This window comes from Macaca mulatta, chromosome 1 (genome assembly GCF_049350105.2).
Source record: "Macaca mulatta isolate MMU2019108-1 chromosome 1, T2T-MMU8v2.0, whole genome shotgun sequence".
NCBI lineage: Eukaryota > Metazoa > Chordata > Mammalia > Primates > Cercopithecidae > Macaca > Macaca mulatta.
The window spans coordinates 35921027-35945105 of NC_133406.1; the positions used below are offsets into that span (position 1 = coordinate 35921027).

A 24079-nucleotide genomic window follows, 5' to 3' on the forward strand; every position below is an offset into this window, starting at 1 on the left:
GGGGCCTATGCAGCCTGCAAGCCACCCTTGCCACTTCCCCAGACCCTGAAGACCCAGATCCAGCCAAGGACAGGCTCAAAACACCTCTGCCTGGCCTGGAAGTTGTTTCCTCTGTCACTTCTGTTGGGGAAGTTGGGGAAGTGCGGAAGAGTGGAGGCAACTCTGCTGATGCCCGGTGTCCAGTGGAGGGGTCTGCAAGAAAACAGAGTGAGTGTGAGGGCAGAGTCTGCAACACCCAGCAGGTGAGCAGCCACCCCAGGCTCTGATGGCCCCGCATTTGGTTACCCATCATTGTAGCCAAACTCAGGAGGGCACAGTTGTTGCACACCTGCCATGTGCCAATCCCTGCAGGAGACACATCTCCAATCCTCACAGCAAGCAGCCCCTCAGGGAGGAAGAGTGTCTTTATGGATAAGGATCATGTGTCTCATCAAATCCAAAACACAAAAAGAAACAGCCAAGAACAAGCAAATCCACAGAAACAGAAAGTAGGTCTGTGATTGCCGGGGAGGGGAGGGGGTGACTGCTACCAGGTAAGGGGTTTCTTTGGGGTGGGGGGTGATGAAAATGTCCTACAATTAGATTAGTGATGAATGTATTAAAAGCCACTGCATTGTACCCTTTAAAAAGGTAAATTTTGGCCAGATGCGGTGGCTCACGTGAGCCTGCAATCCCAACACCTTGGGAGTCCAAGGCGGGTGGATCACCTGAGGTCAGGAGTTCAAGACCAGCCTGGCCAACACGGTGAAACCCCATCTCTACTAAAAATATAAAAATTAGCCAGGCGTGGTGGCCGGCACCTGTAATCCCAGCTACTCAGGACGCTGAGGCATGATAATTGCCTGAACCCAGGAGGTGGAGGTTGCAGTGAGCTGAGATCATGCCACTGCACTCCAACCAGGGAGACAGAGTGAGACTCTGTCTCAAAAATTAATTAATTAATTAATTAATTTAAAAATTAAAAGTAAATTTTAAGATGGGAACTATAGCTCAATAAAACTTACAAAAAAGAGAGGTGGGGGAAGGGGAAAGGAGAGAAGGAAAGAGCAAGGCAGAAGGACGCCCATCACACAGGATGCGGCTGCCAGGCAGGCTTGGGCTCCCATGCATTCACAGGGACAGAACAATGACAGTGGCTCCCATCCACCAGGGGCCCACTCTGTGCCAGGGTTTCTACTCTACGCCTTACATTCACTTTCTCACTCAGCCCTCAAAGCCATCCTATAAGGTGGGTGCCATCAATTCATTTTGTTCAATAGGTTTCCCAGATAAGGAGAAGGAAGCTCCAAGATGCTGCCCACCTTATTTCTAGCAAGTGGTAAACTGTCTGATTCCAAAGCTCAGACTTTTAACTTCATTGTCCAATAATGAATTGTTCTTGCTAATTGCCAGTGCCCTCAGCCTGGATGAAGTCTGTTCCATTATTTAAAGATCCCCAGAATTAAAATAATACAACTTCCTCACAAGTTTATAATGCAAGGTTCTCAGGAGCCTGCTCCAGAACTCAGTTTCCCTCAGAGTCTAGAAGTGCTTCCTTGGAACTATCCTCAATATCACCTGCTGCCAAATAAACCCATTTCCCACCTCGTTTTACCCTCAGTGGGCCGAGGGCCAGCAAGAGCAGACTCTCACTCACCATAGAAGCAGATGAAGGGCAGCGGGGAAGAGCAGTTCACTGAGTACACTCTTGGGGAGTAGGTCATATAGATGCCGAGAGCTGCGCACAGTCCTCTCACCATCATCGGCACCTGCAGCCAGGAGGGGATGCTGGCCCCCAGGTCACTGGACCAGCTCAGAGATCCAGAGTTCGCATTGAGGTAGAGGCCAATCCAGGCTTCAGTCTCACTCATGATGGATCTCAAGGCCTCCTTGCCTGTCTTGTCTGTCACCATCTGCAGGTCGGCCAGGTCCGTGTGGTGGCTGCGGCAGTACAGCAGGGCCGAGGACCATGTCATCACTTGGTCAAATCGCGTGAAGGTCTGACCACCAATCTGGACCACAGCTGGGGTCAGAGAATGTGGAGCTCACAGGCCTGAGGGTCTGGGTCTCTGACAGCCCAGCCCTCATCATCCTTAGGGATAGAATTCTGGTCTGACATGGGCCCTTGTCCCTCGTCCTTGAGTGTTAGGTTTGATCAAAACAACAACAATTTTATAGGTAGACTAAATACCAAGTAGGAAGAATGGATGAGATATAGCGGCAGGTGAGGAAGACATTAGGGAAAGCAGGGCTTAAGAGTTCGTGTAGTTATATGGCCTCACAAGTTCAGTTTAAGTCTTAATTTCTTCATCTATACAATGGGGTAATAATAGTACCTAAGGTCAGGATTACATGAAATCACATATACAAATGGTTTAGCACAGTGATATATTAATAGTAAGCACTTGGCAAGATGGTAGTGACCATTTCGGGGGAGATTATGAGGAAGACAGAATAATCTTGGTTTGGGGTCACCCTCGAGTATGATTTCTAGGGGTTGTGCCTGCCCCCACTGGCTCTCAGGCGAATTCAGGACTGAGCAGACTAGAGGAAGAGTGTGATCTTCCTAGGCTCACCGTGCCTGGAGAGCCAGGGAGAAGAGGCCAGCCTGGAGGCACTGGCCCGGCAGACAGGAGGCGGAGCAGGCTCAGTGGCCTTGCCTTCCAGGGGAGCCGGACAGACTGAGATGCCGGCCTCCCACAGCCACCTCTGCCAGTCCCTGCCCGAGGCTGGACTGGGCCAGGTCCTGAGGTAGGACAAGCCCAGCCTACCCAGCTCCTCGCCGGGCCTGTCCCATCTTGCAGCACATGAGCCCACACATCTGAGATTCCAGACAATGGAAGATTGGAAACGATATGAGTGGCTGGGACTCGGCCTGAGGCATTGATTCTGGGGGCCCAGAAGAGGAAACACTCCTGTTTGCCGAGACGGGAGTCACATCCTCAGATTCAAATGGAGCCTCCCAAACTTGGACATGGGCCTTTCACCTAAGCCCATCAAGATTTGCCTCCAATTTCCCTAACACTTTCCCTATCTCAACTGATGTTTTAAAGTTACTCTTGATTAAACCCCTTGTATGTGCCAGCCCTGAGCTATGCATGTGGCCTGTGTCATCTTTGAAAACCCCACTACTATCCTGAGAAGTTGGTGTCATTAACCTCAGTTCACAGATGAGAAGGAGGCTGAGGGAGGCGACAACCTGCCCGAACTCGGGCCATACTAGAGATTCGAACATGGGAAGCCCACGCCATCTTCACTCTACAACTCTGTACTCCATACCATGCAGAAAAGCCACTCCTCAGAGCAGAGTGAGTGAGTATATCGCCTCTGTCATAGAACTTATCCGTATCAGATAGGACGAAACTTTTTAAAAGATACCAAGGCAGTAATACCGGAGGGGACTATTTCAGAGAAGCCGCCCCCACCCCCAGATGGATGAGCAAGTACTTGGGCTGTGAAGAGAAACCACCCAGTCCCCAACCCCAGAGTGACAGCTGGGCTGCAGCCAAGGGCTCATCCACTCTCTGATTTCAGTCTCTGATTGGAGACTTTGAGCCAGTCACCCTCCCCTCTGGGCCCATCAGAATAATAAAGACAATGGCCAGCTGTGTGGTTCATACCTGTAATCTCAGCATTTTGGGAGGCCAAGGCAGGTGGATCGCTAGAGCCCAGGAGTTCGAGACCAGCCTGAGCAATATGACAAAACCCCATCTCTACTAAAAATACAAAAACTTAGCTGGGCATGGTGGCATGTGCCTGTAGTCCCAGCTATTCAGGAGGCTGAGGCAGGAGGATCACCCTCCAGGAATGTTGAGTGAGCTGTGAGTGTGCCACTGCACACCAGGCTGGGAGACAGAGTAAGACCATCCATGTCTTAAAAAAATAAAAAATAAAAATAAAGACAATGACTGTCTCCGTGGGGTTCAGTCAGGGGACAGCAAAGCCTGGAAATCCCTCCTGGACAGCCAGGCAGGAGTCAGGGGAACAGAGGGGCCCTGGGGGTGGGGATCCTGCTGGTTGGTCCTGATGGAGAGGTCCAAGGCAAAACAAGCCAAATTCCCAGAAAAGGGAATGGGGAGCAGGTGTGTACCTGGCTTTGGAGAGGTGGTCAGGCCGACAGAGGGCTTCGTGGAGATGAGGTGCCCGACGTCAGGGTCTGTAAAACAGAAACAGACCATGAGTTACGGGGAGGCCCAGGATCCTCTGCAGGCAGGAGCTGCCCAGTTACCGCTGGGAAAACCTAGCTCGGGGGCAGACAGGCTCGTCCATCCCTTTCTACATTGATTCAATCCATTCAATACATACTAGGCACCTACTGGGTCGCAGACGCTATTCTACGCCCTGGGAAAAATGACAGAAATAAGACAAGCAGAGTCCTTGCTCTTGAAGAGAATATGAGAGGGAGCAAATCTTGCAGAGAGGTGGGAGGAGCTGCCCAAGCAGAGCACAGCAAAGCTTCTGCAGTGAGAAGGAGCCGAAGGAAGTCATGTGGCTGGGGCAGGAGTAGGAGATGAGGCCAAAGAGGGGAGGCGAGGCCCGATGGCTAAAGAAGGACAGGATTCTAAGTGCTGTCAGGGCCTACTGATTCTTTTGTTTACAGGGAAGTGATCTGATTAACCTTTTTAAAAGCTCACTCTGTGTAGAGAACAGACTTTAGGGGGCAAGGGCAGACCCAGAGGAGAGACAGCGCTGACTTGACCCCATGTGCTAGCAGCAGAGGTGCAGAACTGGAGAGAGGTGAGGGGTCAGGACCCATCTTGGTGGAGTGTGGGGACAGTGTGGGGAGCAGGGGACAACCCCATAGGCACACCCCTCCCTTTGCAGGCCTCCTGGTCCGAGGCACACTTACCACCCGTGGGAATCTCTTTGCTCCCTTGGGAACCCAGCATTTAAATCTAGGCAGCCACCACTTGCTACTTCTCAAGGTCCCGGGGCAGGCGCCATGTGGCTGTGTTGGGCATATGTGAGGTTGGTCCTCCATAACCCTATTTGAGAGGTGAGGATGGCACAGAGTTGGATTGAGCCGTGGCCGACAGAGGGAAAAGCAGGAAGTGACACTCTTACCGGGCAAGTGCTGTGCATGCCACAACCAGCCCACGTATGATCTGCCCAACAGCAACAAGACAGGAGTCAGAGGCACTGGTAGCCGGGACAGAGAGGGGCCCGGTGGAACACAAGGAGGCGGCTGCTGTTCTCCAACAGCTGGAGCCTTGCGCATGGCGTACCGATCGTGGATTTCCCGCAACGATGCCCGAGGAGTTGGCTCCCGCTCCCCACTTAGCGGGAAGCAGGGGATCTCCCAGAGGACGGCTGCTCCCCTCCTGCCCAGCTCTGAGACCCTAACCGTCCACCTGTGCTTTCTGAGAAGGAGACACTGAATTCTGCTCTTGCTTCTGCATAGGTACACATGCATCCCCCGAACCCCAGCCTGTCTTTCCCTCTTGGCTCCCTTTCTTTTTCTCCTTCCTCCAAATCCTTAACTGGCAAGAAAGGAACTTTCCAGATTTTATTTTTATTCTATCCTGACTTACACCCATTTTTTCTAATGGGGTGTTCAGAGTAGGTATGCAGAGGAAATAGAAACAGAGGCCACAGAGAGAAAGTGATGTTGCAAAAACAGTAAAGTCATGACCAGTTATCCTCTGAAAGGGTGCTTCTCTCTCTCTCTCTCCCTGCCCCATCACTTGCTATTGAAAAGCAACCCTGGGCCAGGCCCAATGGCTCATGCCTATAATCCCAGCACTTTGGGAGACTTGAGGCAGGAGGATCACTTGAAGGCAAGAATTTGAGACCAGCCTGGACAACATAGTGAGACCCTGTCTCTATTAAGTTTGTTTGTTTGTTTGTTTGTTTGTTTGTTTGTTTGTTTTTTAATTAGCCAGGTGTGGTGGCAGGCACCTGTAGTCCCAGCTGCTCAGGAGCCTGGGGCAGGAGAATCACTTGAGTCCGAGGGTTGGAGATTACAGTGAGCTATGATCCCGCCACTGCTCTCCAGCCTGGGCAACAGAGCGAGGCCCCTAGGGGGAAGACCAAGCCTGAAATATGAATGTGAACACACCATAGTAGCAGAAGAAGGGATTCTGGGCTGTGCAGGAGTTGGCCCCTATGGAGGGGAATTTCAGCCGAGTGTACAGCGTGGCACAGATGCCCACCCCGAATTCGGGCAGCGTCGGAACCCACTCCAGGGCTGTGTAGGTGGAGCCGCTGGACCATCTCAGGCCAGAAGTACTTGCGTCGAAGAAGAGGCCAATCCAAGCCTGGGTGCTGGTCATGAGGGAGTAGAGATTCAACAGGTCACTTGGCTGCAGGTCAGCAAGGTCTGTGTAGTGCAGCCGGCAGTGCTGCTGGGCGTCGTACCAGCTCAGCGCCTCCTTCACCAGAACCAAGTCCCTCTTACTGCTCACCAGCTGCAGGGCTGGAGCAGGAGAGGCTGTCACAGCACGGCTGTCCCCAGCCCAGCCCCTAGCCCTCAAAGAGCTTTCAGCCACACCCTGGTGGGACTTCCCAGCCTCTTCCTGCCCACTCTGTGCTTTGTCGCTGGCCCATCAGTCATATCCAGCTCTACCTCCCAGCCTTGGCATGAGCTGTTCTCTTGTTCTTGAAGAGCCAGCCACCTCCTCCAGCTCCCTCAACCCACAATTCCTATTCTCCCATTCCCTCATCTCCCCAGTCCCTTTGCCCAGCTAACTCCTCACCCTTCTGCCCCATCCTTTCTACAGAAAAGGTGAGATGCCTTTCCTATATGCTGCAGTGCACCTTTGTCAGTGCTTGATAACGACAGACAAAGCTTGCTGAGTACCCGCCATGTGCCATCAGCTCACGGGATTCTTCCAGCTGCCTAAGGCATCACTCTGCCTGTTTTACAAATGAAGGAACCAAGTCACAGAGAGTTAAAGAGGCATAGCCAAGGCCACCCAGTGGGAAGGAATACAGCCCAGACTCAAGAACCCTGGGCAGGCTCCCAGCTCCAGGCCCATATCCATGGCAGGGCACTGCCCCTCCATCGGGGACCCATAACCAGAGCTGCACCCTGGAATCACCTAGGGAGCTTTTCAAATACACCAATTTCCAGACCCACCCTAGAGCAAAGATCTGCCGCTGGGACTAGCATCAGAATTTTTTAAAAGCTTTCAGGGAAGAGACCTTTTTGTTTGTCTATCTGTACCACCTGGTATAGGCAATTTAGGAGCAAAGAACGAGCCGTATTCATCATTATATTCCTAGGGCCAAGCACAATGCTGACCACAAGGGCTCAATGTATTGAAAAAGAGGGAAGGAAGGAAGGAAGGAAGGAAGGAAGGAAGGAAGGAAGGAAGGAAGGAAGGAAAGAAGGGAGGGAGGGAGGGAGGGAGGGAGGGAGGGAGGGGGGAGGGAGAGACGAAGACGAAGGAAGGAAGGAAGGAAGGAAAGAAAGAAGGAAGGGAGAAGGGAGAGAGGAAGAAAGGAAGAAAGGAAGACAGAAGGGAGAGAGGAAGACAGGAAGGAAGGAAGGAAGCAAAGAAGGAAGGAAGGAAGGGAAAGAGGAAGAAAGGAAGGAAGGAAGACAGAAGGGAGAGAGGAAGACAGGAAGGAAGGAAGGAAGGAAGGAAGGAAGGAAGGAAGGAAGGAAGGAAGGAAGGAAGGAAAGAAAGAAGGAAGGGAGAAGGGAGAGAGGAAGAAAGGAAGAAAGGAAGACAGAAGGGAGAGAGGAAGACAGGAAGGAAGGAAGGAAGGAAGGAAGGAAGGAAGGAAGGAAGGGAGAAGGGAGAGAGGAAGACAGGAAGGAAGGAAGGGAGAAGGGAGAGAGGAAGAAAGGAAGGAAGACAGAAGGGAGAGAGGAAGACAGGAAGGAAGGAAGAAAGGAAGGAAGGAAGGGAGGTGGGGAGGGAGGGAGGGAGGAAGGAAGGAAGGAAGGAAGGAAAGAAGGAAGGAAGGAAGGGGAGGGAGGAACTAATGAGCAAATCAAACGTCTCCCAGGAAGCCACCCTAAGCCCCAAGATCTGTGTTCCTTCCTTCCTTGACTCCATGGTCCCAGTAAATGTGGTTGGTCCAGGCTGCTCTGCTCTGCCCTGGGTCTGCCTGTGGAGGGAGGCAGACAGGAATGAAAGGCTTGGTGCTAGGACCTTGGAGGTCCGGGACACAAGGAACCCTTCAAGCTAGATGCCCCAGGAGAGGAGAATGAGAATGAGGAGCTGGGCACAGGCCGTGGCAGCAAAGCCAGGGGCCAGAGCTGAGGAGGCACTTGCCAAGGAGAACCAGCTCCTCACACCCACCACAGCGGAGGATGCTTCCTGTCGCTGAGAAAAGCATTCTGCTTATTTTTTTGTTTAATGACTGGCTGTGGCCCACATAATTGATTTTAGGGCGGTGTCCACCCCCGCCCCCCAGCGCCATGCAGGGTGCCCCTCCCACCGGCCTCTCCAGCCCCACCCGGGAGCCCTGGTGGCAACCTCTGTCTCTCTGTGGCCTCTAGTCAGTTCCATTGCCTTGAACTTCGCCCTTCTCTGCGTGCCTGCCGACACCTGGGCCCGAGGCCCCTCTACCCTCGGCAGTCCCCACACACCCCCGCTCTGCAGCCAGAGGGCCTAAGACCTGACCGCCCACTGCCACCTGGGCCGCAGCCATGGGGCCCTTCGCCCTCCCCTCCCACCCGCATCAGCAGCCGCCACCCTCCCAGCCAGGGCTTTTCCTGGCTGTCTTGGCGGCTCCTTCTCTCCCTCAGACTCACCCACGGCTCCCTTCCTCCGAGAACCCTTGCCGCCCCCTGGTCCACAGACCCCCACAATGCCCGTCCCTGTCCACACCCTGGTGATGTTCTTCCCTGCATCACACACGCTTCTGAAGTGGCCTGCGAGGCCGTCTCCTTGAGGAATGTCTTAGCCCCGCTAGAATGGAAGCTGCTGGAGCCACATTGTTTCTGACTGCTGCCTTCTGGGTGCTGACTGAGTACTGTCTGGTCAGGGGTGGTGAGGGCGAAGCTCCCTTCCCACCCCTGTTCTGAGGGTTGAAAAGTATTCATTTCTTTCTACCTTGCCTCCCCTCCAACCTGGAAATCTGGGAACTTCAGGGGAGTGCCGCCTTCCCTCAGCCTCCAGCCCTGGGGAGCATGGAGCCAGGCACCCTCCTCCAGGCCGGGGGCCTCACCTGCTGCACAGAAGGAGAGCAGCAGCGCCTGGGGCAGCATGGCTGGGCACTGGCTGGGCGATGACTGGGTGTTGGCTGGGCACGGGACAAGCCCCGGAGCTGGCGGGGACTGTGGCAGAGGCTGCGTCTGACCTTCTGGCCTTTTATTCCTTGCTCTTTACTCTCTTCCTCTTTGCAACCCAAACTGCTGGATTTTACTAAACAAATACTTATCCAGTGTCTGTTGCTGCCAGCACGGTGTGAGGTGCTGGAGCTGCAGCCTGGAGGATGCGGAAGAGAGGCCTGTGTGGGGACTCAGAAAACGGTGTCCGAAAATGAAGGCCTCAGAAGCAAAAGTTTTTCTCTGACCTTCTCCTGCTTTCCTGTCTCTCAGCCCCACTCTCCCCAAAGCCAGTCATAGGAACTAGAACCCCTTTTCCCCAAGTCAGCCATAAAACCTAAAAACATTACTCTAACTTACCCTTGCCTTGCTGTGTAGAAACTGGCTGTAAAGAAATGATCTGAAGGGATCATCGTTTGACTGTAGGTCATGAAACCCCCATTCCAGAGAGGACCCTGCTCCACGCCCAGAAGGAAGGACTTCATGCTCAGAGAGACCGAGAAGAAACTAGACAGACAGGCCTGGCCGGGTTTCCCCACTCAGTCTATTCACATTAGATCAGACCCTTTGTCCAATCATGTTTCTACACAGCTGCCCACACTTTGATGAACCTAAGCACAAAAATGAACAATTTCTCCCTCTATCTTTGGGTCTGCCTTCTGAAGGCTCCTGGGGACACATGTTAAATAAATTTGTATGATTTTCCTCCAGTTAATCTGCCTTTTGCCAGTTGATTTTTCAGAGCATCTTCAGAGGTCCTCCTGCAACTTAGAAGGAAGGCAACATGGATCTGGTAATTAATAAGCAGATCGGGGACGGAAGGAACGCATCCTTGGGGCTGGCTGCTGGGGGAGAAAGGGAGTAGGGAAGCAGAGGGCAGGGTGAGGCTTGACCCCTGCGTCCTCAGGGTCAGAGAAGCAAGGGGCAGAAAGGAAGGAAGGGGAAGAAGGAGGTGAGGAGGGAGAAGGAGCTGGAAATTGTGGACCACGCTTTGCTAGACTCACCTCCTACCCCTCCTCACAGCAACCACATGAGGGAGAGGCTGCCATTTTCCCTGGTTCCCAGGGGAGAGACTGTGGCTCGGAGAAGTGAAACAGCCTGCTCAGGACTACCCCGCAGGCAGTGGTGAGACAGCAATTCAAGCTTAGGACACTGAAAAGCATGAGGTTGGGAGGTGATGGCCCCAACAATTCTGCTTCTGCACGGTCAGAGACCCCCATGCCCCATCGAGGCTCTGGCTCCAAAATTAAGCACAGGACTGGGCCGGCACAGTGGCAGGCACCTATAGTCCCAGCACTTTGAGAAACCAAGGCAGAAGGATCGCTTGTGCCCAGGAATTTGAGACCAGCCTGGGCAACATAGTGAGACTCCATCTGTACAAAAATTAAAAATTAGCTGGGCATGGTGGTACACGTCTGTAGTCTCAGCTAGTCAGGAGGCTGAGGTAGGAGGATCGCTTGAGCCTGGGAGGTTGAGGCTGCAGTGAGTTGTGATTGTACCACTGCCCTCCAGCCCGGGAGACAGGGCAAGACCCTCTCTGTTGCCCTAAGGGCAAAGCTTTCGGAAACACAGTCTGGAAGGCTCTTTTTTCCTGCACTCCACCCCTTCTCACCCTTCCCTGATGGAAGGGCAAACGGCCCCTCTGAATGGGCAAAAGGGAAAGAGGGGAGAAACTGTTCATGCAGCCACAAAAATGTCCTGCCACAGTTTCCCTTGTGCAGCAGTGGCCTTGAATGACTTCCTCCCAGAAGCAGGTCCTGCTTGGGCCAGGGCCTCCCAGGACCACTCTCTGGGGACAGAAGAGAACCTGACAATCCTGACGTGGAAGATGCTGCCCTGCCAGCGACCTTTCCATTGAGCCACTCCCCCAGGCGTCTCCCTCAAGTCTCTCCAGGAAGGGCCCTGCAGCCTCACGCCAGCTCAGGCCCAGCACTCCTGAGGGCAGCACAGGAACTCCAGGCTGAAATTCCACCTGCGTTTCTTTCCTTCCTGACTGTGAGCTCCTTGAGAGCAGGGACTGTGCCAAAGTCACAAAGCACTCGCCCCTCACAAGCCCAACAAAACCTTTCAGTAAATGACAAGCGTTATGGTTATCATTAGTGTCAACTTGACTGGATTGAAGGATACAAAGTATTGATCCTGGCTGTGTCTGTGAGGGTGCTGCCAGAGGAGACTGACATTTGAGTCAGTGGAACTGGGAAAGGCAGAGCCACCCTCAATCTGGGTAGGCACAATCTAATCAGCTGCCAGCACGGCCAGAATAAAAGCAGGCAGAAGAACGTGGAAAACTAGACTGGCTTAGCCTCAACCTGCGTCGTTCTCCCGTGCTGGGTGCCTACTGCCCTCGAACACTGGACTCCAAGTTCTTCAGCTTTAGGATTTGGACTGGCCTCCTTTTTCCTCAGCTTGCAGACGACCTATTGTGGGACCTCACCTTGTGACCGTGTGAGTCAATACTCCTTAATAAACTCCCCTTTATGTATACATCTATCCTATTAGTCCTGTCCCTCTAGAGAACCCTGACTACTACAGTAGCATTTGCTATGATTATTCTCTTTGGATCGCAGCTCCTACGCAGTGTTCTGCCTGGTACATAGAGACCTTAAATACACGAATGAAGGCGATGGCTTGGATGAGACACAGAGGGCCAATGGTGAGGGCGGGGGAGGGCAGCCCTGGCTCCCGGGATGTGAGTTTCACTGGTGGCTGTGCCAGGAAATCTAGGCAAGGGTCAAAGGAACCAAGAGTGAGGGAGGAGCAGCCTTCCTAAGCGGCCCAGGAACAAACACTTGGTTTGCATGAGCTACAGGAAGCCAAACGGTTCAGGGAAACTCCCAGCAGCTCTTTTCCTATCCCCTAACATGGGAATGCCATTTTTACCCAGGCTCAAGGAACCCTTCTTTATAGACAGACAACTTTCACTTTCCTACAGTCCACACCTTTTCTCCCAGAACCACCAGATCTGCATTCCCAACGTGGGAGCTGTGTTTCCCACAGTGCTCTTGCTAAAGTTGTGTGCCGTGGCCGCAGTACCGCTGCCAACCATTGGAGCAGGCACAGTAGAAACAGCCCTGTGGCCAGCGTCAGTGATTTTCTCTGAGCCTTGATTCTTCGTCTACAAGATGAGAGTCATCATAGCTATTTGACAATGGCGTTATGGTATCGTGAGGATTCTTTGCTATGATTATGATGCACTTTACAAACTCCAGTGGGCAGGAAACACTTTCTTTTCTAGAGTGGCTGTCTCATTTTCTACTCCTACCCCAGTGTATGAGAATCCCAGTTATTCTGCTACCTTGGTAACAAGTAAAGCAACTTAGCTTTCATTCTGAGCGCTCACCCTGCCAAGCAAGGAAGAAATTAGAGCCCCTCTTTTTTCAGGACTGTTCCCCCAACACACACTGTCTTACACACACACTCACAGACTGTAGAGAAAGAACAAGAGCCTGGGTCTTGCCTTGGGCCTGTCTGCACTGCTCACCACTGAGACACCCATTTCCAGTCCTTAGGGTCACTTCAGGTCAGCCAGCTCTGCCACGGATGAGCCACCCCAGTGACGGAGGATGTTCTGAGAATCTGGGACCCCTACACGGCTGCTCCTTTCTGAGGTCCTACTCCTGCCTAGGGCTCTGGGGAAAAACACAAATCACTAGCTAACAAGCTTATCCTGCCTCATGTCTATAAAGCACTCAACCTCATCCCAGACCCATAGAAGAGGCTCAGCTAGCTTTCCTTCCACTTCTTCAGAGAAAGGAAGGTTTTCTCCTCTCCCTGTGGGAGGCACTGTGAACTGGAGACCAGGACTGTGCTCTGAGGGCAGTACAGGGACAGCACCCGTGTCCTCAGAAGCCTCTGTCAGCTGCGTGGGCTGCGATCATCCTCAAGGACCGCTGGACCCCAAGCTCGTCTGCACTTTGTTCATTTTGTGGACACTGCAGAGCCACAGGCCATGTCCCGTTGGATGGAGGGGCAGCTCTTAAGAGCTCCTGCCCACCCTGAAAGGTAGGGTGTCTGCGGTGGGGAGCTCATTCCCTTTATTCCTGCTCCCTGCTCTGAACTGTTTATTCGGCTTATAACCCAAATCTATTTCCACATCCTCTGTTGTAAGTGTGGGTTGCAGTGCCTGGCAAGGAGGGGCAGTCGGTATATGTTGACTGAATGAATGGTTGGATAAAAATGATTTACTGCTGATGATTGTGTGGCTTTGGACATGACCCGTGAAGTCACCTGTGCCTCGTGGGGCCATTTCTGCCCGAGGGAAAAGTTCTTCTCTAAATCCCTATGCTGGCAGGGAAAGCAGGGGGAGCAGCTGGGGCAGGTCACTGGGGTATTTCTGGGACACTTAGATTCCTTGGCAAGAGCCTCTGTTCTTGGGCGCCCCCTAGGGGCAAGCACTCAGTACTGGGCAGCCAGCCCTGCTTCCTTCAACCTGAAGAGCCCTTTTTACCGGTTGGGGAGGGAGAGGAAGGGTGAACTCTTGCCTTCTGAGCTACTGCTGCTTGTATCTTTCATTTATTCCACTCCCTTCCCCTGGTTTAAGTGCTGTTTTAATAACTAGTCTTAAATGCAAACAATTCTACTTGATTCCTTTACAACCAAATATTGAGTTAATATTACTTACCTCATTTGACTATTTTTCTTCCCATTAACTTAATATGTATATTATCTCTGATTCTGATCCTCCTGCCTTTCAAATTGCTAAATTCCTTTTGTTTTATATAACTGTTTTGGTCTTTTCTGTTCTGCTTCATGTAATTTTCTTCAGCAAGTATTTCATCCAATAGCTTTGTAGATACATGATTACTTTCCTCTCAATGTTTTATTTATTTCAAGTAGTCATGAAGGGGGAAGGAGGGGATGGGTTGGGTACATGCCACATGTGATGGGTGCCTCTGAAAAAGCTGGCTTCAGGGACAATGCAGGGACTGCCACATGAACACCTGTCCCTGAAGCCTCCTCCACCCCCCAACTCCCACCCCAACATACTTCTGAACTGGGCCCAGAGCCCTGGGTGTGGGAGTGGAGCCATTCAAAAAGGGAATCACTGGTGTCTCTGCTAAGTGGACTTCCTACCCTGAGAGATCCTGGCGCAGGAGTAAGGACTGGACGCTATCATCCTCAAGAGCTAGGGGCCTGTGGGGGCAGTTACGGTTCACAAGGTGCGTGTGCCACACCCTTTACATACTTTGCCTTTTTTAATTCTAATAAATAAAATGTTAAAACCCTATGAGGTAGGTACTGTATAATATCCCATTTTACAAGTGAGGACACAAGTTCAGAGAGGTTAAGAAACCTGCCCAAGGCCATGTAACTGGTATGGCAAGGACCTGGAGTTTAGAGCAGGGCTGTGTGATGTTACAGCCCAGGCTCATTTCTCAAGGCTGCTATTCCAGGCCCCACCTCAGGGCAGCTGAGTCATCAGGGGGAAAGAATGGAGTCCCTCCGTCTGCACTGTGCAGGCGACCCTCCTGCAGCGGGGCATGGCCTGGGAAAGCAGGGATCGTGTCTACTTACTCATTTTTTTAAGCCACAATTTTACAAATGTCAAGTGGGAAATGCTGTCACAGGGTGCAGCAGTCAACACAGTCCACTCCTCTACTCCCCAGGCAAGGAAGGCAGAGGGTATGTGCCCCTCCGGGGAGAGTCTGGGGTGCAGGGCAAACGTGCTGGCTGTGTAGCCATGCCTCCCCCATTGAGCTGTGACTTCAGAAAAGTTAGCCTCTGAGTTAAACAGTTTCCTCACCTGCAAAATGGGAAGAGCAGCAGTGTTTACTTCTTAGGGTAGTCATGTGGGTTAAATAAACACACACAAGGCCAGGTGTGGTGACTCATGCCTGTAATCTCAGCACTTTGGGAGGCGGAGGCAGGCAGATTGCCTGAGATTAGAAGTTCGAGACCAGCCTGGGCAACACGGTGAAACCCCATCCCTATTAAAATACAAAAAACTGCCAGGTGTGGTGGTGTGCATCTGTAGTCCCAGCTAGTTGGGAGGCTGGGGCAGGAGAATTTCTTGAACCCGGGAGGCGGAGGCTGCAGTGAGCTGAAATCATGTCACCACACTCCAGCCTGGGCGACAGAGCGAGACTCTGTCTCCAAGAAACACACACACACACACACACACACACACAATGCTTGCTCAAGCCACTATGTGGTTTATGACAGTGGTTCCCTGTATCCCAGCAGACAAACCATTGACTCTAGGGAGCCACAAGCAAGAAGACTGGCAGGGCCACCGAAACACACTGAACCAGAGGATGCAAGCCCAAGCTCCTCATCAAGCAACGGCACAGATCAGCATCTCTTTAAGCCTGAGCCATCCGCCCTTCCACAAGGAAATGGTGTCATGTGTCCCTGGCCCCTAAGCTGCTCTCTCATTTGGCGTGAGCCAAGCTATGGAAACGCACTGAGGGGTGGTAGGAGGCTGCAGAGGCGGGGCTGGGGGCTTCCCCGGGAGGGGCCGTACCTGGAGCTGGGGTTTGCACTCGAGAGAACGTCTGAGAGTGAGCTCAGGAGGGACCATGGTGGGTGCAGCTATGGCTGAGGGCTGCTCAAGGGAATCTGAAAAACGGGATATTTCATCCTGGAAAAAAGTGTGGGGGGTGAGGTTTGGACAAATACCCTCATATGAGCCAGGTGCCAGGGGAGGAAGCACCATGAATGAAAGCAGGAGGAGGTGGGGCCTTTTGAATGCGCCCATTCCTATCGCTGAGCCCGGAGAGAGAAATGTCCTTCTGGGAGACTTTGCCTTGGTATCAGGAGCCATGGGGCTGGGGGAACTGCAAGGACAAAGGGAGGAAGAGAGGAGCTGGCATCCCAACAGCCAGGGGACAGGGTCTGAGTGGAGGTGCCTGGGAGCCCCGGAGCTGCTGCTCGGACTGCCCGGGAAGGAGGGTCAGCAGAGAAGGGTCCTGTAGTCCACCCGGTGGTCAGCTACCCTGAGGCCGGGCCGTGAGTGCCACAGCTGAGGGAGGAGATGCGCTCTGCTCAGGAGATGAAGCGACGGGTCAAGTGGGAGGCACAGTGGGATGTCCGGAGGAGCAGCAGGAGGAAGGCCAGGTAAGGTCACTGCGTCAGTGAGAGGAGTCTCACGGAGGCCAGGCCAGCACTGCACAGTGTCCTTCATGTGGACTTCTGTAGCCCCCATTTCTCTTTTTTTGTTTCTTTCTTTTTTTAGACAGAGTTTCGCTCTGTTGCCCAGGCTGGAGTGTAGTGGTACAATCGCGGCCCACTGCAACCTCCGCTTGCTGGGTTCAAGCCATTCTCCTCCCTCAGCCTCCTGAGTAGCTGGTTTACAGGTGCATGCCACCATGCCCAGCTAATTTTTGTATTTTTAGGAGAGATGGGGTTTCACCATGTTGGCCAGGCTGGTCTCAAACTCCTGTCCTCAGGTGACCCACCTTGGCCTCCCAAAGTGCTGGGATTATAGGTGTGACCCACTGTGCCCAGCTGGCTCCCATTTTTCTTATTCTCTGAGCACTGAGAGCTGAAGGAGACAATACTCGGAATCCAAGGGCTGCTGTGTTTATGAAAGCCCATCATTTCCTGAGGCAGGAACGATAAGACCTCCAAAAACAAAAATATGTTAGCTGCCCAGACCCCCATGTGGTGAAACAGCAGTCTGACACACACACAGCTCAGCGAACACCTTCTTGTTCAACAATCTTAGAGGATGTGTAGATTTCCGTCCCATCCAAACTGCTGTGTGCAATGACAAGGCCAGGCAAAGGTGCGCTTGGGCCAGTGGAGCAGACAGAGGCCTGATTTGGTATGCAGCATGCCTGCTGGGACAGGTGAGCAGTCTCTGCCGGAAGGAAGAGCCATTTGATACGACAAGTGCACACTGCCCCCCAGGGCTCAGTGTGGACAGGAGCTCCCCGTAATGAGCGGAGGGCGTGTGCCATCTTCAGAGGCTCAGGCAGGGGCTGGCACTGGCAAAGCCTGGCATTCAGTGGCCCAGCCTGGCTCCTGCAATGGATTCAGAGAAGCTGGGATTCAGAGAAGCTAGGATCTAGGGGAGCTAGGATTTAGAGGAGTCAGGATCTAGGGGAGCTAGGATTTAGAGGAGCTGGGATTTAGGGGAGCTAGGATTTAGGGGAGGTGGGATTTAGAGGAGTTAGGATTTAGGGGAGGTGGGATTTAGAGGAGTTAGGATTTAGGGAAGCTGGGATTTAGAGGAGTTAGGATCTAGGGGAACTAGGATTTAGAGGAGTTAGGATTTAAGGGAGCTAGGATTCAGAGGAGCTAGGATTTAGGGGAGCTAGGATTTAGGGGAGCTGGGATTTAGGGGAGCTAGGATTTAGAGGAGCTGGGATTTAGGGTAGTTAGGATTTAGGGGAGCTAGGATTCAGGGGAGCTAGGATTTAGGGGATCTGGGATTTAGGGGAGCTAGGATTTAGAGGAGCTAGGATTTAGGGGAGTTAGGATTTAGGGGAACTAGAATTCACAGGAGCTAGGATTGAGGGGATCTAGGATTTGGGGGAGCTGGGATTTAGAGGAGCTGGGATTTAGGGGAGCTGGGATTTAGAGGAGCTGGGATTTAGGGGAGCTGGGATTTAGGGGAGCTAGAATTTAGAGGAGCTGGGATTTAGGGTAGTTAGGATTTAGGGGAGCTAGGATTCAGGGGAGCTAGGATTTAGGGGAGCTAGGATTTAGAGGAGCTAGGATTTAGAGGAGCTAGGATTTAGAAGAATTAGGATTTAGAGGAGTTAGGATTTAGAAGAATTAGGATTTAGAGGAATTAGGATTTAGGGGAGCTAGGATTTAGGGGAGCTAGGATTTAGGGGAGCTAGGATTTAGAGGAGTTAGGATTTAGGGGAGCTAGGATTTAGAGGAGTTAAGATTTAGGGGAGCTAGGATTTAGAAGAATTAGGATTTAGAGGAGTTAGGATTTAGGGGAGCTAGGATTTAGAGGAGCTAGGATTCAGAGGAGCTGCGATTTAGAGGAGCTGGGATTTAGGGGAGCTAGGATTTAGGGGAGCTAGGATTTAGAGGAGCTAGGATTTAAGGGAGCTAGGGTATTGGGAAGCTCACCAGGCCAGGAATGAGGTCCAGATGAACATGGCAGAGACCCAGCCCCAATAGCTGGGCTGTGCCCTCCTCTGGGCTCCCTCAGTTCCCTGGGCCTACCACAAGCATCACACCATCTTGTGCTAAAATGGTCCAATGATGCCTCTGTGAGCCTCATGGATGGTGAGTTCCCAGAAGCCAGCACCGTGTCTTAATTACCCATGTGCCTCTGGTGCCTTGCAGAGTGCTCGGTGCAAGGTAAATGCTCAGGAAGCCTGTGCTGAATGAACAGGGGAATGGGTGTGGCGTCACCTGCATGTTGAACTAGAGCTGCTTGCTGAGACCAGCCTGGCCCGGAGCCTGGGCCTGCCGGCGAGCTGTGGGGCTGAGAGCCAGGCAGGCGCCAGGATCCGTGTTTCTCTGGCTGGGTTTCTCTGGATGATCATCATGGTCTTTCGAGGGATGGGGGATCCCTCGAAGAAGGAGATCAAGAAGGGGATCAATGGGGTTTAATCAATAATTAGATAAAAATAAATTCACATGTGTGTTTAGGGGATTTGGCAAATGAGTGCAGCTTACTCTAGTGTTCGATTCAATTCAAGTTGTCTTTCCCTAGAGGGCAATTTTCATACATGCTGCCACCCAGAAGAGTAATGTCACTTACGCCTCTTCCACAGCCCTACACGGGGCTCAGTGATGCAACAAGAAGAAAGGATCAAACCCCCTCGGAAGCTGCTTAATTGTTCGTCTTTAAATGTACCTGGATTCTCCCTACTCACCCCTCAGTCACCGATGAGAACCTCCCAGGCTGGCCATGTCTATGCCAGCATCAGTTCCCTCACTTCTCTCGTCTCCCCTGAGTCTCTTCACCAGCGCTCTCAGGGTCTGCCTTTGGCCCCTCTGGAGACACATTTAACCAGTTTTCTTTAGTACATTGACCTCAGCTCTCTACGTGACTCTTGGCTTTACAAGTTTCCTCACTTTTACCACCCCACAGCCCCAGGTAAGAGATGCTCTAGGCCAGGTGCGGTGGCTCATGCTTATAATCTCAGTACTTTGGGAGGCCAATGTGGGCGAATCACCTGAGGTCAGGAGTTTGTGACCAGTTTGGCCAACATGGTAAAACTCTGTCTAAAACTCTGTACTAAAAATACAAAAAAATTAGCCAGGCGTAGTGGTGGGCTCCTGTAATCCTAGCTACTTGGGAGGCTGAAGCAGGAGAATAGCTTGAACCTGGCAGGTGGAAGTTGCAGTGAGTTGAGATCACGCCACTGCACTCCAGCCTGGGTAAAAAGAGTGAAACTCTGTCTCAAATAAAAAAAAAAAAAAAGATGCTCTGTCTCCAGCCCAGGCCCAAACCCCTACCAAGAGAAGAAGATTCAAACTTCTTGGGCCAATCTTCACATAGGCTCAGCTCTGAGGTCCTAATGACCTCTGGGGCAGAACGTTCAAGGGAAGGAGGGAAACCAGATGTAAACCAGATGTAAAAGAGTCAATGGCCAGGCTGACCCCACCGGATGCCAATCAGCAGTCAGTATCTCCAGGTTCTGAAAGACTTGGCTCAATCTGAGTCATTGCCATGTTTGGTGGGTGGGGCCCAGCATTTGGCATCTCCGGGCAGGAATCAAGTTCAGATGACTTCACGGGGCTGGACACAAAGGTTCAGCTGAAGCAGATTATGGATTCTCAGCCAAGAGGACAGCAGCAGGGCACAACCCCCAGGAAGGGGCCGGCAAAGCTGAGGCAACTTGGTTGGGCCTCAGTGCTACTCAGAGGGCTTAGAACAGCAAGGGAAGTGTAGACCAGACCCACATTCCATGCCGCAGGAGGGGAGAAGCCTGTGGTGGGGAGGGAGGTTTGCAGGGCCTTCCACAAAATGAGACTGGCTTAGACTGAGACTGAGATATACTGGAACTATTGCACGGGAAAGCCCTGGACAAACAGGATCATTATTCCAGTCTCTGTCTCAATGCTCCAGCCCACTGGTCATTCGGGTGACACAGAAGCAAGTCCCTAACCCTAATCCTAACTCTTCCAGTTCACATTTGCTGGGAGATTTCATTCTGTTTGAGTGTCCAATGTAAGTTTCCTGTTTTTTTTTTTTTTAGTTAGACAGGGTCTCATTCTGTTGCCCAGGCTGGAGTGCAGTGGTGTGATCCTAGCTCACTGCAGCCTTGACCTCCTGGGCTCAAGTGATCCTTCCACCTAAGCCTCTGAAGTAGCTGGGACCACAGGCATGCACCACCACATGCAGCTACTGGCTTCCCTTTTGGACCTTGTAAGCTACCTCCCTTTTACCCTAAGAGCGGAAGAACTCTAAATCAAGTTGTTTTATGAGGAGACATGTTAGAGTAGAATAAGGAAGACGCAATGTGTCAGGAAAGCATGGCCGAGATTAGCTACCTGCCCCATCAGCCTGTCTCCTCTTATTCTTGGGAGAAACTGGCCATATTTCCCAGCCTTTTTGCAGTGAGATACGGCCTTGCGATTATGTTCCAGCCAAAGGAATGTGAGTGGGAGAGATGAGGGCTATTCCCAGGACTAACCCAAGGAGCCCTCCCATCTGAGACGTTCCACTCTCCATGGACCCCGTGTGAAGTACAGTCCCCCAACAAGGCAAGTCCCAAGAGGCTACTGTGCCACTCAGTTTGATTGTTTCGGTGATGGATGGGAATTTGAAGCTGTCAGAGATGGAGAGGAGGCTATTAGGGGAGGGAATTGCAACTGCAGAGCACCTTCCAGCAGGGAAGCTGAGAGAGACAGGCGTGAAATCATCGCCATACTCTCTTTGGGTTCCATCCAAAGAGGGTAAAGGGAACCGGCTAAGTAAGGAGGCCTCAGGAGCCCTGTTTGGCAGGAGCAGGGAGAGCCTCTGCTGGCTGGCGGTGTTGGCTTTATCTCACACGGCAGGTGCCCTGTGATGGTTGGTTGTGGGAAGAGTAACAGGTTCCCCTGGGTCTTGGGAGGCCCTGGCAAGCATGTGCCATGCTTATCTTCTGTAAGTTCATGGTGAACTTACAGAAGGTAAGATCCTTCCACAATACATTTGCTCAGAATTTTCACTTGTCATTGGCTGTATTGAAATAGCCGGAGATTTACAATGATCTGTTCAGACTGTTACGTTGTTTTGTTCCTGAAATGGAGGTACCGGGAAGTTCATATGATAAAAACTGGATATAAGTTTTCCAAAGAAACAACATAATAGGATTATGATTCTAGCCAAGGTCTGATACACTATGATAAAAATGATCAGAAATTGCGTAGTAATCAGTGTGCCAATGATAAAAGCTATCTCTACCCTGCACAGAGTAAAGCTTTCCAAGGTGTCTACAAATCAGTCAAGTAGGACAACACAGGAATCAATCATGTGAGATCTCTAAAAATGGTATGTAAGAGGTTCTCTCGGGGCTGCGAGCCAGAGATCCTCTCTGGCTGAGGGCAGCCACCCAGATACTGCAGTCCGTTGGGATGTAAAGAGCCAGGGCATTCTAAGTGTGAGTCGTCTAGGTCACATGTATTGAGCCGTGTCTGTTTGAGTTTGGCTGGACAGCAAAGCCTGTGGGATTCTGGGTCTTTATGAAATGTTCCACCCTAATCAGAGGGCTTTAGAACATTGGTCCCCCAGTGGTCAAATAGGCCCTTCGGCACACGTGACGTTCTCTTCATGTTCTCTGGGCCTTGACGTGGGGAGTGGCTGAGCCAGGACCTCATCATGGGTCAGACCCAGAATCACAGGAGGCCAAACTCAGAGGCCTAAGACCATTTTAAAATTCCCCCCGACCGCACCCTCCCCACACAACACTGTATCCATAAAACTGAAAACAAAGCAGGACCCTGGTAAAGAAAATGAAACCCAAATGATATCAACTTGGAGAACAGAGACAGGTGGCCTCTTCTTTCTGTCTGTTGTGAATATTCCTTTTCCCCCAAACTCTGATGGAACAGCAGTGGGCTCTACGCTGCTTGCCCTGGTACAGATGGGTTTTGCTCTGAAGGGAGATTAGGAAAAGCGTGTCTGGCATTCTTCAAGTAAGAACGTCCTATGGCTTACCTAGAACAAAGTTACACCACAGCAATACCAACACTGCAACACTGCTTCAACCTAGTTTCTCTTGCAGGTGCAAAAGCTTCTTGCAAGAATATGAGAATCATTATTCAGACTGGGCATGGTGGCTCTGGGAGGCCGAAGTGGGAAGATCCCTTGAGCTCAGGAGTTCGAGACCAGCCTGGGCAACATAGTGAGACCTTGTATCCCCCAAAATTTTTAAAAATTAGCTGGGAGTGGGGTGATGCATGCCTGTGGTCCCAGCTACACAGGATGCTGAGGCAGGAGAATTTCTTGAGCCCAGGAGTTCAAGACGGCAATAAGCCATGATCATACCACTGCATTCCAGGCTGGGAGGAAGAGCAAGATCCTGTCTCTTCATAAGTAAATAATCATTATTCAGGATCGCCGCATGGATTTCCCCAGTCCCTCCAGAACATATTGATAAAACAATGGTGTACAATGTTTGAAAACATAAATAGTAAACGCTGTGAGAAGGCACAAGCCCAGCGCTGTGGGTCTGTAGTTAAAATTCTGCCCAAGTGATAATACCGTGTGTACATACATAGATAATTTTTTGCTTTATAAAGTGGTTTTGCATTGAGACACTGATTTCTCTTAGACCTTCTTTCCTAATAGATAGGCCAGTGGGCTCATGTCCTATGCTTGGCTAGAAGGCAGCTCATTTAACAACTGCTCAGCCATGCAAGGGAAGCTCTGCTGCAGGTCCAGGAGGCCCCCAAGCCAAAACTAGCAGAAGGAGGTGGTGCCCATTTTCACGGGGCTGGTGGATGTTGAGGTGGAGTCAGTTGTTTTCGCTGTAATTCCCTTGGAGAAAGGGCATTCCTACCACGAAGCCATCAGATCTGGGAGGGCTGAATTAAACGGTCCAAGGAAACTGAAAAGTTCCAGCCCCTCATTTATAAGTGGGGAAAGTGAGGCCTGGGAAGCTGGTGACCACCCCCAACTCCCTCTCCTTCCCCTGATGCAGTGGCAGACACATTCTCCTCTGGCTGCGGTGGAGTAAGACCCACAGCTGTCACCAGTGTCGGGGCTGGGAAATCACCACCGAGGAAATGCATCAGAAGCGCTGCAGTGGCTCCAGAGGTGCCAGCAGCCTCCAGGAAGGATAGGCCCAAGCAGGCACGTGAAACGGGAGGGTGAGTGTGATCAGTAGCGGCCTGTGTGGAGATGTCATTCACATGCAATTTGCATTAGTTCCTGTACTCCTGTGCTGTCTGTCCTCAGATGTCCATGCTGGCCTTTTCTGTGCAACTAGCAGCTGAAATGAGAGGGAAGAAGGAAGTGAATGCCCAGTGATAAGAGGAAAGAGAAATCAATTTCACCAATCCAGATCCCCAGTGATTTTTTATCCCATGGGGTGACATGTTCCCCTGACTGTCTACTTTAGCACAAACTATGGCTACCCTCAGAATGGCCTTTTCTTTAGTATTCTTCTTTATTTGCCCCAAAAGCTTCTTATCTTTAGCTTCTGTCCCAGCTCTCTTCCAGGATGATGGAAGAACAAGGAAAATAGACTTTTTAGGTGGGCAGGGCTCGGGGGGTGGTTGTGGGACAGGGGCAGTGTGAGGTCAGAGGCATCAGAAACCGTCCTGCTGAGATTGGCTACCCCACCTCATACAGAGTATCCCAGGTTAAGTCAAACAGTGCATGCACGTTGAACCAGAGCGACTTCAGGGCATCCGCCAACCCAAGGTGGCTTCCAGTCCGAGGTGGGGTCCATTCGCATGAGGAGTGCACAGCAGAGGACATGGCTGTGCACTCAGAGGAGGAGGTGGCTGTCCCTGGAGGATGTCCCTCTGAGT

The 24079-nt window shown here is 51.8% G+C and overlaps 1 protein-coding gene across 1 annotated transcript in view; it reads right to left on the reverse strand.

Moving 5' to 3' along the window:
* Positions 1–24026, reverse strand: part of CLEC20A (C-type lectin domain containing 20A) — a 33675-nt gene extending 9649 nt beyond the window's left edge. Inside the window, exons 1-11 of the mRNA XM_028850729.2 lie at positions 23889–24026; positions 15666–15782; positions 12236–12317; positions 11777–11922; positions 11542–11619; positions 9103–9211; positions 8609–8779; positions 6038–6394; positions 4070–4135; positions 1637–2002; positions 85–192 (exon numbers count right to left, since the gene is read on the reverse strand). Of these exons, the coding sequence (XP_028706562.2) occupies positions 85–192; positions 1637–2002; positions 4070–4135; positions 6038–6394; positions 8609–8779; positions 9103–9211; positions 11542–11619; positions 11777–11922; positions 12236–12317; positions 15666–15782; positions 23889–24026 (1738 nt within the window). The remainder of the gene's footprint in view (positions 1–84; positions 193–1636; positions 2003–4069; positions 4136–6037; positions 6395–8608; positions 8780–9102; positions 9212–11541; positions 11620–11776; positions 11923–12235; positions 12318–15665; positions 15783–23888) is intronic.
* Between the last annotated feature and the right edge of the window lie 53 nt (positions 24027–24079).